General features: G+C 41.4%; 1 protein-coding gene across 2 annotated transcripts in view; it reads left to right on the forward strand.

Moving 5' to 3' along the window:
- Positions 1–279: 279 nt before the first annotated feature.
- Positions 280–16,158, forward strand: part of adam28.1.S (ADAM metallopeptidase domain 28, gene 1 S homeolog) — a 55,000-nt gene continuing 39,121 nt past the window's right edge. Inside the window, exons 1-3 of one of the 2 annotated variants that reach the window (XR_005966587.1) lie at positions 280–629; positions 11,426–11,508; positions 13,999–14,075. Coding sequence is in view for 1 of the 2 variants with exons in the window: in XM_018255082.2 (XP_018110571.1) it covers positions 572–629; positions 11,426–11,508; positions 13,999–14,075 (218 nt within the window). In the remaining variant the exon portion in view is untranslated. The remainder of the gene's footprint in view (positions 630–11,425; positions 11,509–13,998; positions 14,076–16,158) is intronic. The other variant, XM_018255082.2, reaches the window with a different exon arrangement.

The following is a 16,158-nucleotide window of genomic DNA, read 5'->3' on the forward strand; positions in this document are numbered from 1 at the left end:
TGATAATGCGGCCCTCTGCATATGCTCCCATTATGATACGACTGGCCCGCTGGCCAAGAGATCAGATCAACACAGTGGCCAATTTGGCCGAAGATCTGGCAGTCAGATGTGGCAAACAAGTGGATATTAATGTGTATGCAGCTTCCTATTGTCTCTGTTATGATCAGATCCGCCCTAGTTGGCCCAGGAGATCTTTAAAAAAAATCTGGAATCTGTTTCTGGAGAGGGGGCAATCCCTAAACCCCCCAGTTGCACTTCCTGTATAATGTCTCATTTCCCCTGGCAGCAGCACTCTGTATAAACGCCCCACTCGTGTTCAGGTTCAGCTGTATGTATAGTATATACCTGTAGGGCTCATACTCACACACACAAAGAGAGTGAGGGCAAAAAACAAAAGTGTTACATCTGCCTCGAACTTCCGCCTTGGCTGAGAGTTGAGTAACCTGTTTGCTGGTGAGTCAGTCCGCCTATAAATCTCTGTGCAGCTTGGCGCCTGTAGATCATTCGCGGACAGCAGGAGATACTACTTGCACAGACGGGGGAGAAACACAACAGTCCCCTGAACATAGACATGCTGCTTCCACTGCTGCTCCTCACTGCCGGACTCCTGCTCCCCCACCAGCCTGCAGGTAAGTGCCTCTACCAGGCTCCCTGCCTGCTCTCTACTTAGGGACTGTGGGCAAAGCGCCATATAGAAAAGGGGTTGCTAGGGGATGGGGCAAACTATCGCAATATGTGGGGGGGGGGGCACTATCGCAATATGTGGGGGGGGACCCCTAGGAGATTGGTTTACCTGGTGTATATGGAAGATCTGTACTGTCAGTGCAAGTAAAATAACAAGAAATTATGATTTAATGATGGAATTAACAGGAAATGATCATTTATTTATGGAATTAACAGGGACCTTGTGGGTATAGTTATTTTGGTGTAGCATCTTTCTGTAAATATTTGAGAATTTCCAATGTTTTGTTGAAGGTTAACCAATATCCCTCATATCCAGTGGAGTACAGCGATAATAACCTGCGTCCAGAAAAAAACCATGTCAATTTCAGTGGTAGATTGGCACAATAACTGGACTTCACTCCAAAAATAGATGCAAATTAAGAAAAGTTTTATTTATACAAAAAGGAACATCTCAGAGGGAGGTCTTATGCGTTTCGTGCCTTCTGGGCAGCCTATGACTAAGTGCCCAGAAGGCACGAAACGCATAAGGCCTCCCTCTGAGATGTTCCTTTTTGTATAAATACAACTATTTTTAATTTGCATCTATTTTTGGAGTGAAGTCCAGTTTTTGTGCCAATCTACCACTGAGATCTACATGTCTAGCATTGCTTCACCGAGCTGAAGGTCTGGGGCTTGAGCACCTGGACCCCCTGATGTTATTGGCAGTGGCGTAACTACCGGGGGAGCAGGGGGTGCAATTGGGACAGGGCCCGCACCCCCGCAGGGCCCCCCGGCAGTCACGCTGGCTGGAGTCGGCTGCAGCGCTACACGGACGAGGGTGGGGGGCGGGGCCCGGCTGCACGACCCGCACCAGGGCCCGCCCCCCACCTAGTTCCGTCACTGGTTATTGGTGAGTTTACCTTACTGCCTACATTTTTTGTCACACTGGAACTTTTTTCCTTTTACCTATCCCCTGTTACCCTTGTTTAATTTTTGTCAGAAAAAAAATGTAAGAGCAGGTTTACTTGAGTGTCAGCACTTCTGTCATTGTGGATTTTCTGGCGCACATATATCATACCTCCCAACATTTTGGAAGAAAAAAGTGGGACAAAATTTTTTTCCGCACGTAGCGCAGCAAATTTTTTTGACCACACCCCTTTCTGTGGCCACACCCCCTAATTACCATGTTCGGTTTACAAAATCTGGCAGGTTATGAAAGTTTGAAAATATTTCTCCTTATCTAAACTGTGTTTTTGTGTCTCAAAATTGTTACAAAGTATCTTATTTGCACGTGTTAGTTAGAGTGGGCTCTCTGCTTAAAGCCAATTAAGTGAGAAACTTTGTTTCTTTTTCTGGCTGTTCAGTGCAGAGAAAAGAGAGACTTTCCAGTACAAATGAGGGACTGCGGGTTGAGCTGTCAAAAGAGGGACTGTCCCTCAGAAAAAGGGACAGTTGGGAGGTATGCATATATGTTATCGCCTATTATCGCACTCATGCTACCTAAGTTGTCTTGCAAGGTTTACTAAAGAATATCGCTGGAATTGTCACCAAAATTTACAATATTCAACATTTTTTGTTGTTGCTACCCCAAGAATGGTGCTATGTGGAAATTGTAAAGTGGTAGAGCATAGCTGTCAGTCTTGCAGAGTGCTCATATGGGGGTATATGACATACACGGACATGACGTCAGTTGAAATCTATTCCTGCAGCCACAAAAACGGCACTGCACATGTGCAGATCGCCAGGGTCGGACTGGTGGGTGCAGAGCCCACAGGGGCTGCCACCCCAGGGGCCGCCACCCGTCCTACATAGGGTTGCCACCTTTTCCCCCGGTGGAGACCATGGCAGGGGGCGAGGCTGTGACACGGAGGGGGCGGTTTGTGATGCAGAGGGGGCGGGGCTATGATGCTGCAATTGGCCAATCGCCGTGTCAATCATGGGGAATCCTGCCCAGTTTTCCCTATTTGGAAAACCAGGCAGGAAGTTTTGACCTGGGCAGCCCTTCAAAATACCGGACAGGTGGCAACCCTAGTCCTACCCTCTCCCCGAGCATGCGTAAATCAAACCTACCGTCAGAGGAGGGAAATCAGCGGCCTGGGGAGGGCTATGAGGATCAGGCCAGGGCCCACCCTACTCTGCACATGGCTCGCCACTGACGTCACTAAAATGTTCTGCACATGCACACATTGGATTTTCTCTGAAAATCATGAAAAAACCTCAGAAATCAGGGGAATGTGTAAGAGTGACAGGAGATCTGGGGGCAGACTGTGAAATCTAGTAACTCTGGGGGGGGGGGGTTGACATCCGAATTCTAATTTGCATATGCAAATTAGTGGTGGGAAGGGGAAACATTTTTCACTTCCTTGTTTTGTGACAAAAAGTCACGCAATTTTCCATATGCAAATTAGGGTTTGGATTCGGTTCGGTCGGGTAGAAGGATTTGCCCGAATCCTGCTGAAAAAAACCAAATCCCGAACCGAATCCTGGATTCGGTGCATCCCTAAATATTACATTCACCAATTGCCAATAAATACTATTTTATACAAACTATTTCTACGTGTGACCGTTGGCAGTGGTGCCTAAAAAATCAGCAATATCTATAACATTAGATATTATAGATTATATAGGTCATCTAAATGAGCACCAAAAAATTCGCAACTTGACAGAAATAAAGCTGAAACTAATCACTATGTTTGCATAAATACTTGTCACATGACATTTTAGTCACCTCACAGTTGAGTAAAAAGGAGTGGCATTAATTTCATTGGAGGAATATTTTTTCAGTGGGCAATGGTTTATAGACAATTTTTATGACAATTTTTTATGAACTTCAGTAAATCGACTACTTGGGGCTATAAAAGTGCACCCTATACTGCCCACAACCTCTAGTTTGATTCCCATGTACTCAATTATATGGTCGGCATAATTTGTTTATCCAAAGGATTTACTAGATATCTTTTCAGTACAATATTGTTTGCACTGGGAATTCTCACTCCCTGTGGACTACTGAGATGTTATACAAATGACTATTAAGATCTCCAAATCCTAGAAATAATTACACATAATTTATAATGGGATCTACAGAAAAGGTGCAGCAAAACACCATACGGCACCCATGCGGATTTTATTGGAAGTCATGTGTTGCCTGTTAGCTTTGAAGGAATAGAAAGGCCTAAGGCATTTAATTTATTTCCTTTGTAGATGGAATCTAGGGAATTCTGTAGTACTGGCATGCCCATGGGCCCACCAGAATACCTTAGACCATGGGCTTCGTTCCAAACTATAATTCCTCCTCCCTCATCCTATTTATTCTCCTAGACTTTTATATATACTTACTATATTCTTTCATTATTAAGAATTCTTTTCCCATAAAGAAATAGGGAATGACCATGAAATAGACTAAATGGTTAGAAGCAAGAGGACCCACTGACACCTGGACCCACTGGGAGTTTTCTTGGTATCCCAGGGGGTCAATCCGACACTGGTAGGACTTACACCTTTGTTACATTTTTGGAAAGTTTTATTTACTAAACACACTAGGACCTCTCACCCCTGCCGCATGTCACCTTAAAAGAGTTGTTCAGTGTAAAATTAAAACTGGGTAAATAGATAAAGTGTTTCTAATATAGTTAACAATCATTGACTTGAGGGGGGCCACATGGGTCATAACTGTTGCTTTTGAATCTGAGCTGAATGCTGAGGATCAATTGCAAACTCACTGACCAGTTATGTCCCTTGTGGCTCCCCTTAAAACTGCTGACTAACTCAGAGTTAGAGAGCTGAAAAGCAGGAAGTAGTGTTCTGTTAGACATCCAGTCACTCCAGCCTTTATACATTACATTTTTGCCAAACTAACTATATCAAAAACATTTTTTATTTTGCACATCCTATCTATTTACTCACTTTTTATTTTTACACTGAACTGTTCCTTTAACACACTCTCCTGAAATGTTAGCAATAACCCGAGCGGTTGTTCATGTGGGAATAGGTGGCTTCATGTAAACAAGTGTGCATGCACAGTGACATCACTTCCAGTTGCGAGCAGCTGCGATGACCCAGCTTCCTGTGATGTCAATGGCCTAAAAAGTGACACGTTGACAGTTCAGAGTGCAAAAAAAAAATGTTTTTTTTTTCAGTTGTGTTTCTAGACATGGGTGGCCCTTGGGCAGGCATTAATACACTACTTATTTATGCTCTGTTAATTGGGTCCATGGTCACACATGCTAAGGGAGCCAACCACAATGCAAGAGTTAAGTACAGTGCCCAATTGCACCAGATGCACTAATAGAGAACAACTGGCACAAGAGCAGTAGGAATGATCCTTCACTGTAGCGATGGTAGATGTAAGCAACAGGGCCGGGCCTGCCCTGGTAATCAATAACCAAATTGCACATGAATGGGGGCAAAATTGTACCCATGAGCCCTACTATATGTGGAATTAACTTGCATAGTGGGCCAAGATATACAAGGACAGCCACACGGTAGACCTTTATAATAAAGTACAACTCCCAGCATCCCCCATTGTGGCTTTACGACAGCTGGAGGCCACAGATTAACTTTCAATTGGTGTTATTGGATCCTGTGTCTGTATTCTAATTGGATCTGGAGAAATTGGCTGATTTCTTAAAGGAACAGTAACATCAAAAAAATTAAAGTGTTTGAAAGAAAAAAATATAAGGCAGTGTTGTCCTGCACTGGTAAAACTGCTGCGTTTGCTTCAAAAAAACTACTATTATTTATTATCCCCTATTTATCCTGTGCCATATTGTCTTTTTTCGATTTCTGCCATTGCTACACAACAGCTTGTTTATATAATCTATAGTAGTGTTTCTGGCAAACAGAAAAGTTTTACCAATGTAGAGCAACAGTACATGATATTTTCATTACTTTAAAGCACTTTCATTTTTTGGTGTTACTGTTCCTTTAACAGCAACATTCTTATGTACCCCTCCCTTTACCCTTAGGCCTTTGTTTCTGTGACTTGTTTTCAATAGCACAGTAAACTTCTTGAGCCCAAACCTGCATGCCATATAATGCCTTCTGTAGATGTTACATGTATAAACCTCATGGCAATAGTGACTGCACTAAAAAAAGCTGGGCTCACTTTAGAGTGATCCATACAGTTGGTCTGCATGGTAGTCCATCAGATGTAGCCATGTATGTGGCTGTATTGTAGTATGGTAACACTATATTCATTTGAAATTTTGGTCACTTCTCCCAGTCAGAACTGTAGTATTCTGCACTGGTGCACAGGTGAAGTTCCACTTAGTCAAAATGTCCCACTGTTGTTATTATCATTATTTATAACACACATTTTTTACGCACCTATTCTGCGTATTCCCCTTGTCACGTGGCGTCATCTCGGAGCCGCTAGCTTTGCTAATCTCCAGTTTTGTGCCTGCTTTTCAAGTTGTTTCAGGTGACTAATAATGTGATGTGCATGCCACTTCCCATAATTCCAAGGTGAAAGTTGAAATCCGATTTTATCTGCAGTATGTGTCAACACGGTTCCTATACTAACTATGAAAAGGTGCAGCTTGCAGGTAGCATTTTACATAGTTACATAGTTAAATTGGGTTGAAAAAAGACAAAGTCCATCAAGTTCAACCCCTCCAAATAAAAAACCCAGCATCCACACACACACCCCTCCCTACTTTTAATTAAAATTCTATATACCCATACCTATACTAACTATAGAGTTTAGTATCACAATAGCCTTTGATATTATGTCTGTCCAAAAAATCATCCAAGCCATTCTTAAAGGCATTAACAGAATCAGCCATCACAACATCACCCGGCAGTGCATTCCACAACCTCACTGTCCTGACTGTGAAGAACCCTCTACGTTGCTTCAAATGAAAGTTCTTTTCTTCTAGTCTAAAGGGGTGGCCTCTGGTACGGTGATCCACTTTATGGGTAAAAAGGTCCCCTGCCATTTGTCTATAATGTCCTCTAATGTACTTGTAAAGTGTAATCATGTCCCCTCGCAAGCGCCTTTTTTCCAAAGAAAACAACCCCAACCTTGACAGTCTACCCTCATAATTTAAGTCTTCCGTCCCTCTAACCAGTTTAGTTGCACGTCTCTGCACTCTCTCCAGCTCATTTATATCTCTCTTAAGGACTGGAGTCCAAAACTGAACTGCATACTCCAGATGAGGCCTTACCAGGGACCTATAAAGAGGCATAATTATGTTTTCATCCCTTGAGTTAATGCCCTTTTTTATGCAAGACAGAACTTTATTTGCTTTAGTAGCCACAGAATGACACTGCCCAGAATTAGACAACTTGTTATCTACAAAGACCCCTAGATCCTTTTCATTTAAGGAAACTCCCAACACATTGCCATTTAGTGTATAACTTGCATTTATATTATTTTTGCCAAAGTGCATAACCTTGCATTTATCAACATTGAACCTCTTAGTACCCTTAAAGGCAATGGAACATGGTACATTTTGCTGCCTGTGCTTAATCTCCTCCGACCCGGGTAAAAAAACATCAAAATATACCATTGCATTGATGTAATTGTGAATTGTTAAAGTATCATAAGTATCTCCAACCGTATGAATATCATGGTTTCTTTTCAATCTGTGAAATATATATGTGGAAGTTCAAATATAATTAATTAACCTTTTATTTTTACATAACCCCAACTGAATGAGCTAATTTCAAAAAGGGATATATATATATATATATATATATATATATATATATATATATATACCGTATATACTCGAGTATAAGCCGAATTTTTCAGCATCCAAAATGCTGCAATATCAGACAGTGCCCTCTGTTGGTTATATGAAAGAATAACAGTGCGCCCTCTGTTGGTTATATGAAAGAATAACAGTGACTGCAATATCACACAGTGCCATCTGTTGGTTATATGAAAGAATAACAGTGCGCCCTCTGTTGGTTATATGAAAGAATAACAGTGCGCCCTCTGTTGGTTATGTGAAAGATTAACAGTGACTGCAATATCACACAGCGCCCTCTGTTGGTTATATGGAAGAATAACAGTGACTGCAATATCACACAGCGCCCTCTGTTGGTTATATGAAAGAATAACAGTGCGCCCTCTGTTGGTTATATGAAAGAATAACAATGACTGCAATATCACACAGCGCCCTCTGTTGGTTATGTGAAAGATTAACAATGACTGAAAAATCACACAGCACCCTCTGTTGGTTATATGAAAGATTAACAGTGACTGCAATATCACACAGCGCCCTCTGTTGGTTATATGAAAGAATAACAGTGACTGCAATATCACACAGCACCCTCTGTTGGTTATATGAAGGATTAACAGTGATGGCAATATCACACAGCGCCCTCTGTTGGTTATATAAAAGATTAACAGTGATGGCAATATCACACAGCACCCTCTGCACATGGTAGTGGGACAGTGGGACAATGCACACAGTAATCCGTTTGGCAATTCTCTGTCACCATCAACTTTGCAAAGAAGTCCGGTTGATCGCTGGGGGGGTCGCTTTGGCAAAATGTGCGCTACTGGGAGACATGGCTGTAGTTGTGTCTAGGCTTATACTCGATAAGTTTTCCCAGTTTTCGTAGGTAAAATTAGGTACCTCGGCTTATACTCGGGTCGGCTTATACTCGAGTATATATATGTGTGTGTGTGTGTGTGTGTTCTATTTCTCCCACATGTGAAAAAATACAAATATAGAGAGTGTTTCAGGGCAGTAGAATAATTGCCCTGTGCTTTCCAAGAACTTCTGTATTCTGTCCATTGTTTTGCCCTGTTTGCCTAAACACCTGAAGTAATCCCAGTGCTTTCTGATGTAATGTTTATTCCTTATTAAATAAGGAACAGCCTTGTCCCCAAAAATTGACCAAAAAAAGGAAATGCGTTCTATTTTTAATGCCTCACTCTTAAATCTTATCAAATCATATTACCTGTGTGTGTGGCAATACAGTATCTGGTCTCATGACATGTGTAACGTACGGAATCCCTTACCCAGAACTAACTCCAATGTTCCGGTCAAAGCCCACTCTTCTGCCTGTAGCAGCCGCCTTTGGCTTCGGGTGGAGCCGTCCACTACTCAGATGCTGCCAGGTCTTAATTCGGGAGAACTAGGCACAGAGATCTGGGCGAGCATGGGAACAGAACGTGTACTAATAGGACGAAGGAGCAGTAAGCGGAGTCCAAGGAACAGGCTGGGTCAAACCAAAACGGCCAATGCAGTACAATACGGGTAACCAGAGCAAGGTCAGGGTCACAGGCCAAGGTCATACATAGAGAGGAATCAACGCGGTATCAAAACAGAATCAGAAGAGTAGTCAAGCAAGGTGTGGGTCAGTTGAGGCAGCAGAAATGAATAATCGTGGACAGGCAAGGGTCAATACATAGGTAATACACTCTGAACACCAACTAGAGAGCACCCAGGAACCTTTACATAGGGCATTTGAAAACTGTCAGTGAGCCCTATAAATATATGAATTTCGCTCACTGCGCGATGAATTCATCTGTGCCGCAGCTTCAAACCCCAAAGTGAGAGGAGCGGCTATCCATTCAGTATGCGAATAGGCACCAAAGAAACTGGACATGGTGGGCAACCCCGGCGTGGGTGCGACGGGCGTCCCCGTCGCAACCCCCGCTAGACCACCAGGATGAATTCTCACAGACAGAAGGTAATGTCACTTCCTCTTAAAGGGTTGGTTCACTTTAGTATGTTATAGAATGGCTGATTCTGAGCAATTGGTCTTTGTTGTTTATTTTTGTGGTTTTTGAATTATTTGCTTTTTTCTTCGGAATCTATCCAGCCTCTAAAAGGGAATCATTTACCCGATCGAAAAACAAATGGAAGGTTACATATTGACACTTATTGCTACTTATCTTTCTATTCAGGTTCTCTCCATTTCATATTTCAGTGTCTTATTCAAATCAATGCATGGTAATTTGGATCCTGGAAACCAGATTGCTTAATTTGCAAACTGGAGAGTTGCTGAATATAAAGCTAAATACCATAACAATGAATATTTTACTGTTGTCAGAATACAATATGTTTACTCAGTGGCAGAACTACCGGGAGGTGGGATCACACCCGGGCTCAAACCCACTCAGGACCCGCTGGACACTAGTGACCACACGAAACTGCACCCTGGCCCTGGGATGCCTAGTTACATTTTAGAAAAAAACTGCACCAACTCTGAGAAAATAATGACAGAGCATACAGCCATTTTGCTTACCTCTGTGGCTTCGGCATGCACAGTGGAGTAAAATTATCTGATTTTTTTCCCAGGGTTGTCTGGGAAGAGGTAGTTAAAATGGCAGGATGGTGCTCCTGGACTGGTGCTGCTTGTTCATAATTTCTTAGCAAATTATGAAGCTTTGTTTCCCACCTGGTTTGTTTTGCAATTGGTCAGAGTTCACATTAATCAATTGGTTTTCTAGCTCCTATTGGATTGTGGTTGTAATTCTGGGTCCTGATTCTGACCTGACGGAGCCCAAACATAGTGCTGCACCAACAAATTAATAGATTTAGGGTGGCTAACACTTTAGATCCTAGAATTGTCTTTTTGGGCAGTGTATGTGACCCTCTGATTTGCTTCCCCGATTGATCGGGCAGGTTTAAAAATCCTGTGAGATTGAGGACCGCATTGGTTCATTAATGCGGTGCTTTATCTGACCACCCTAGGGCGTGTGATCAGATCAGCCGATATTGCCCACCTCAAGGGAGAGATCTGGTCGTATGGCGACCTCACCAAACTCCGTATATATGGCCACCTTGAGTGTGACTCTAGATCCTGACATTGCCAGACTGAGCGAGTGTTGATCTTGAGCCTGGCATTGCTAGACTGAGAGTGAGTGTTGATCTTGATCCTGGCATTGCTAGACTGAGAGTGAGTGTTGATTTTGATCCTGACATTGTTAGACTGAGAGTAAGTATTGATCTTGATCATGGCATTGCTAGACTGAGAGTGAGTGTTGCTCTTGATAATGGCATTGTTAGACTGAGAGTAAGTGTTGATCTTGATCCTGGCATTGCTAGACTGAGAGTGAGTGTTGATCTTGATCATTGCTAGACTGAGAGTAAGGGTAGATATGGGTTCAGATATTGCCAGATTTAGAGTGGCATTTTCCTGACTGAGTGTGAAAGTGGATCTGCGTCCTGGCATTTGCAGACTAATGGGCACATTTACTAAAGTGTGAACTTTCTCTCCATCTAACTTCACCAAAGTTCACCAGGTGTATTTTCACAACACATCTCTCTTTTACTGAAAATTGTCAGTTCAATAGAAATGTGGGGAATTTTCTCCTGGCGTAAATTCTATGTGAAAATTCACCAGTATGTTTACCCCATACAATAGTAGTGTGAAAAATTAGCATGGAAAGGGCGATGTTGATAATGAGATTTAAAAGTAACTGCTCAATCTTTATAATAGTGAACCTGGAGAAATTTCAAACATGCTATTGTGTTCTTGGTGAAATGGAGAATTTTAAGTGGAAAAAGTTTGCCTGGAAAAGAGAGGTGAATTTACATCAATGGAAAGAGAATTTTCACCACTGTGAAGTTAATTCTCAAAAACTTGGTATTTTTTTTTTTTTTGGTGAAACTACTACAAATTTTCACTTTCACCCCTAAGAGTGAGGGTCGATCTGGTGCGACCACATAATATGACTATTTTACCATCAAAATGAAACCTCTTTTGTTATTCAATACTTCATAGAAACACTTGATTGTTATACAATTTGCCTTGAAATTGTACTATGCTGATTGCTGCTGTTTTCTCTCATTTCCAGCCTCTTTCAAGTTAACATTTGAACCATATTATGAAGTTGTATTCCCAAAGAAGATTCATACTCAGTACAAGAGGGATGTTCAGGTATGTTCCCTGCCTGCTGGTTGCTGCTGGCCTCTTAATTCCTACACATTGTTTACAGTGCAATAAAAGTCAGAATGTTTTTTTCTAGGTCTAGTAATCCAAATTAATAGGTCTGGTTATTTGATTTCTGGTGTTTACAAAACATGTCACCCTTTGTGCCCTTGTTAAGATAATAATTAAGGGCGATCCTTGGACTTGTGCTGCCCTCACCCGCTCCAGCTTCACGCTTAAAACATCAGAGTGGGTAAAAAGGGGACAGCAATGAGCGCAATAGCTGCGGAGTGGAGCCAAATTCCTGGGTTTAAACTCAGACATTTGGCTCTTAAAGTTACAAGAGGCGGCTTTTTGCTACCCCTTGTAACCAGCCACTGCTGTCGCCTGAAGCAAGGTTCTCACCTTGCCTCGTGGCAGGAGCTGCCCTAATAATACATGTGAAATACTATGGGGCCAGTGCTGTCATGTTTTGTGTTTTCAAGTTGAAAGGGGGATGCTAAAGTTGTAGTTCTGCAAATTCAGGGTTGTCCCTATACAGACCTTTTTATAAAAAAAAAAATACTTTTTTCTGGTGGAAATAATACGTTTAAAGTATTGTATCCAAAATCACAACATAAACGTTAGTACAGTAGTTTATAAATATTGTGTATTTATTGAGCTCAGTTGTTGTCCCAAGGCGTGCATTAACATCATGCATGGCAGTCATGGATAGAATCCATTACAAAGAGCTAATCCGCGTATTTATTAGTATGTAATAGACCCTGCTGACCGGGTATGTGCATGGCACAAATCCTAGAAGAGTATTTGTTTTCTGTGTTTATAAGAATGTATAGCAAAGGAAATCATTACATCACTTGGCAAAGCAGTTAGCCTTAATCATAGACAATCAGGGCCATATGAGCTTTAGAGAGCTCTCCTAGGGGCGAGATTATAGAGCAGGTTCTGCTGGTTAGTGGCTTTAAAGGATAAGAAAAGGCGGATTCACAGGGGGTGCCAATATATTAGGGGAAAAGAACTAACAGCACCACACCTCCATTTTATTTATTTTTCCCAGGAGGACATTGCCTTGGGTGTCAGCTCACTAGGCAGCCATTGTTGCAAGTGGAATGGATTTAAATATTTTGGTAATATTTAGACATCCATAATCCAGAACAACAAACTAGGCTTCATGTCAAATCTTATCCTGATCCACATTTAGGCTGTTGCATTCGACACATTGTCACACTGTCGCCACTTGAATGCAAATTGCTTGACGTGTCCCATTAGCCTCAAGTTTCCTTCAGTGAGGTGGAGAGCGGTGCTGCTGAATTACATGTTGGGAACGTTTGCCAATAGGATGATGAGGACCAATGGCATAGCTGTAACATCATTAAATACAGATATCACTTGGGCATTGCCATCTGAATTTAATACATGCTAATTGTGATCAACATGCCTTTGAGCTATAAAACTGTACAGTTTATTAAATGATAAATATGTCAGATTTATTGGCCACTGTAGGTAAAGAAAAACACACACATATACATGCCTTCCCTTCTCACATGACTTGTACACAACAGCAAATTGTTGATGACACAGATAAATGTTTAAAATCCTAAAAAGCCATTGACAATCCAGGCTGTTCCTGGGATCTCTCCCTTCTGCTCCTTACATGGCATTGGGCAGGGTACACGCAAAGCAGATTTCAGTTTTGTAACCCAACAGGCAGTTTATTGGGCCATGCATGGGGCCCTATCCATGACCTACCCAAACACTATGCAATAGGAGCTCCACCAGATACTGAATGGGCTGACTTAGAAATCCTTTTAAAGTGAACCTGTCACCCAGACACAAAAATCTGTATAATAAAAGTCCTTTTAAAATTAAACATGAAATCCAATTTCTATTCTTTATTAAAGCATTCATAGCTTTTGTAAGCTCATTTTAAAATCTCAGCTGTCAATCAAATATTGTCTGCCACTTCTCTATGCCCTGGGCATAGAGGCGGGGCAGACAATTACTTTCACTTTCCATTCAGGACTTCCTAGATGTCACTGCTCTCCACATTTTTCCCCCGTTCTCTTTACCATTTAAATGTGTAGTCAGGGCATGGGGATGGACATCAGGTTCCCCCATTCTGGTGCACAAACAAGATTCTGAGATGATGCAAGGCTTGCCTTAATAACAAAATGGCAGCTGCTTGCTTGCTATAATTTTGAAATCCCAGACTGAAAGAAGCAAGATTCAAATATTTTATATAGTGTAACTAAAGTTCATTTTGCTTGACTAATATGATAAAATAGGATTTTGAATATTTTTTTGGGTGACGGGTCCACATTGGATTGTGTGTATCTCCTACTCTTTAGACTTTCAATGAAGGGCACCATCAGCCATGTAGGCATTTAATCAGGAGGAGCAATGCAATAACTGTTTTTTTTTTGTTTCATTTTTTCCCTATCTTTAGGTTACATTTCACTTCATGGACTGTTTGATAATTATTTCCCTCTGTTACCCCAGGGCAAGTATCCTGATATGCTGCAGTATGGCCTTCACATAGGAGGGAAGCACCTGGTCTTACACCTAGAGAAGAATGAGTGAGTAATTGTGTATCATACATCACATGATGTACTTCAGTTTCACTTGTTATACCGTGCAAAGGTATAGTAATGCTCCTGAAAAGCTGAAACACAATTGCTCACATGATAAGAAAACGAGGGTCAGGTACACTGGCTATAGCTCATAATTCTGTTCATGGATGTTTGTGCTTGACAAAAATATAGCTGTAGAATTTCATACAAAAGGGAACTTGACCATGATTTACATAATTGCTATTGAAAGTAGTACCTGTCCGGCTGTATATAGTCTCTGCAATGTTTGTTCTGACTCCAGCTGATTAACAGAGCTGGAAAGAAAGGACTTCTGTTAGAACCAGAGACCAGAATTAAAAAATCTTGATGTCAATATCAGTGGCATTTACAAGTAAGTTTAAATATTTTCAGTGGTTTTAATGTATATCAGAAAGTTGTGGTTTTTGGGTGTATAGCTCCTTTACAGAAGGTGACTAGTTGCTTATTCAAAATACGATTGTGGATACAGTCTAGATTAGTTGCTTATACAAAATAATGCTTGTGGATACAGTCTGTTGCTGAAGGGTTCCCACCCTTATGTGACTGATCCAAGGACACAAAAGCAATTTGTCCAGAGCCCAGCATCAGCCCTGCAATTACCTTTTTAATATTCCTATTCCACAAATCAGCTAAACAAGCTTTACAACCTAACCAATCTTAAATGGGTAGACCACAATGCAGTTCATCCAGGGGCATAGACATGGCATTGGCAACTGTACCTGTAAGAAAGAATCCCTGACTGTGACTCCTGCTTTATTTCTTGTATACACACGGTACAGCAGGCCTGATTCTAGAAAATACCCCAAACAATATATTGTAGGATAATTTTCTGTTCATGGAACTTGCAACACCTCCTATCTGGAGCATGTCAGTGCAAAGCATCCTACAATAAGTGATTGATGTTTGCAATGCTTATAACACCCCTTGAGCTATATCCTGAAGGATTTGCTTTCCTCTCTACTACACTGGAATCTGCTATGTGTTCATGCTTCGAGATGTCAGCCTCCACACATCTGATTTTTGGCACATTTTCCCTTTAATGTGCGTTTGGCAAGTACTAGAAGTGAACTCTGCTGTAGCTGAATGTTACTGTTTGTGCGCATGAGATATTGTCACTATAGAGTCTCTCCCTGGTTCTGTTTAACAGGATTATTTGTCTTTTTTGTGATGACCTCATGCCAACTATAAACAAGCTATAGGCAGACAGCCGGCACATAAAAGCTGTTTGATTATACTAAGCGGCTTGTGTGCACAAATTTAATGTTGACTGTTATAGTTGAAGGTGGCACAGACAAGTTACCCAATGTTCTGCTGATACATCCCCATGGGATTGCACTTTGTTATGCTGCTCTTTGTATAGGCATATATTAACAAGGTGCCCAGGTGCAATGGTGGCCCATACACTAGTTTTTCATACAGTACCATCAATCAATCTTTGTATGATCCTTGGGGCATTTATGAGACCCTCTTGCCTTGCCATTTGGCCAGTTGATGACTGGTGTAACTGTGTCATATATCACTTTCCAAAATAGAAAATCATGTTCAGTTATCTCATCCACTCATGACATGGCTCATTGGTCAGGTGACTGGCCATGTTTCCCCTGATAAATCAGTGGTCAGTTTAAATGCAATGTGGCCAATTTACGCTAATATGTGGTTGATCATCTTACGGATCTTATGGTACGGGTGTGGGTGGCTCAAGGCAAGAGATGTAAAAGGGCAAGATTTACTTAAATATATATTCCAGTTTGGTAAGATTCTTTAATATGCCACTTAATATGATATGAACTATCTGCTGCTTAAGTGTTCATTTTGGGGGTATAGTTTTCCTTTAAGTAGATCCTCCCTTTCTGTGTATAATTTGGATATAATATTTAAAACTATCAAGTTTACTATGATTAGTGTTACAGTTGTTTCTACAGAATGATAGCGGTCACTCCTGTACCCACCCAAACGTCATGTCCATTGGTGGTGCACAGAGTATACCACAAATAACAGACACATTCTACTGAATTAAGGCTTAATGTGCACAACAGGGCATTCTCCACTG

The sequence above is a fragment of the Xenopus laevis genome, chromosome 3S, assembly GCF_017654675.1.
Source record: "Xenopus laevis strain J_2021 chromosome 3S, Xenopus_laevis_v10.1, whole genome shotgun sequence".
Taxonomy (NCBI): Eukaryota; Metazoa; Chordata; class Amphibia; order Anura; family Pipidae; genus Xenopus; species Xenopus laevis.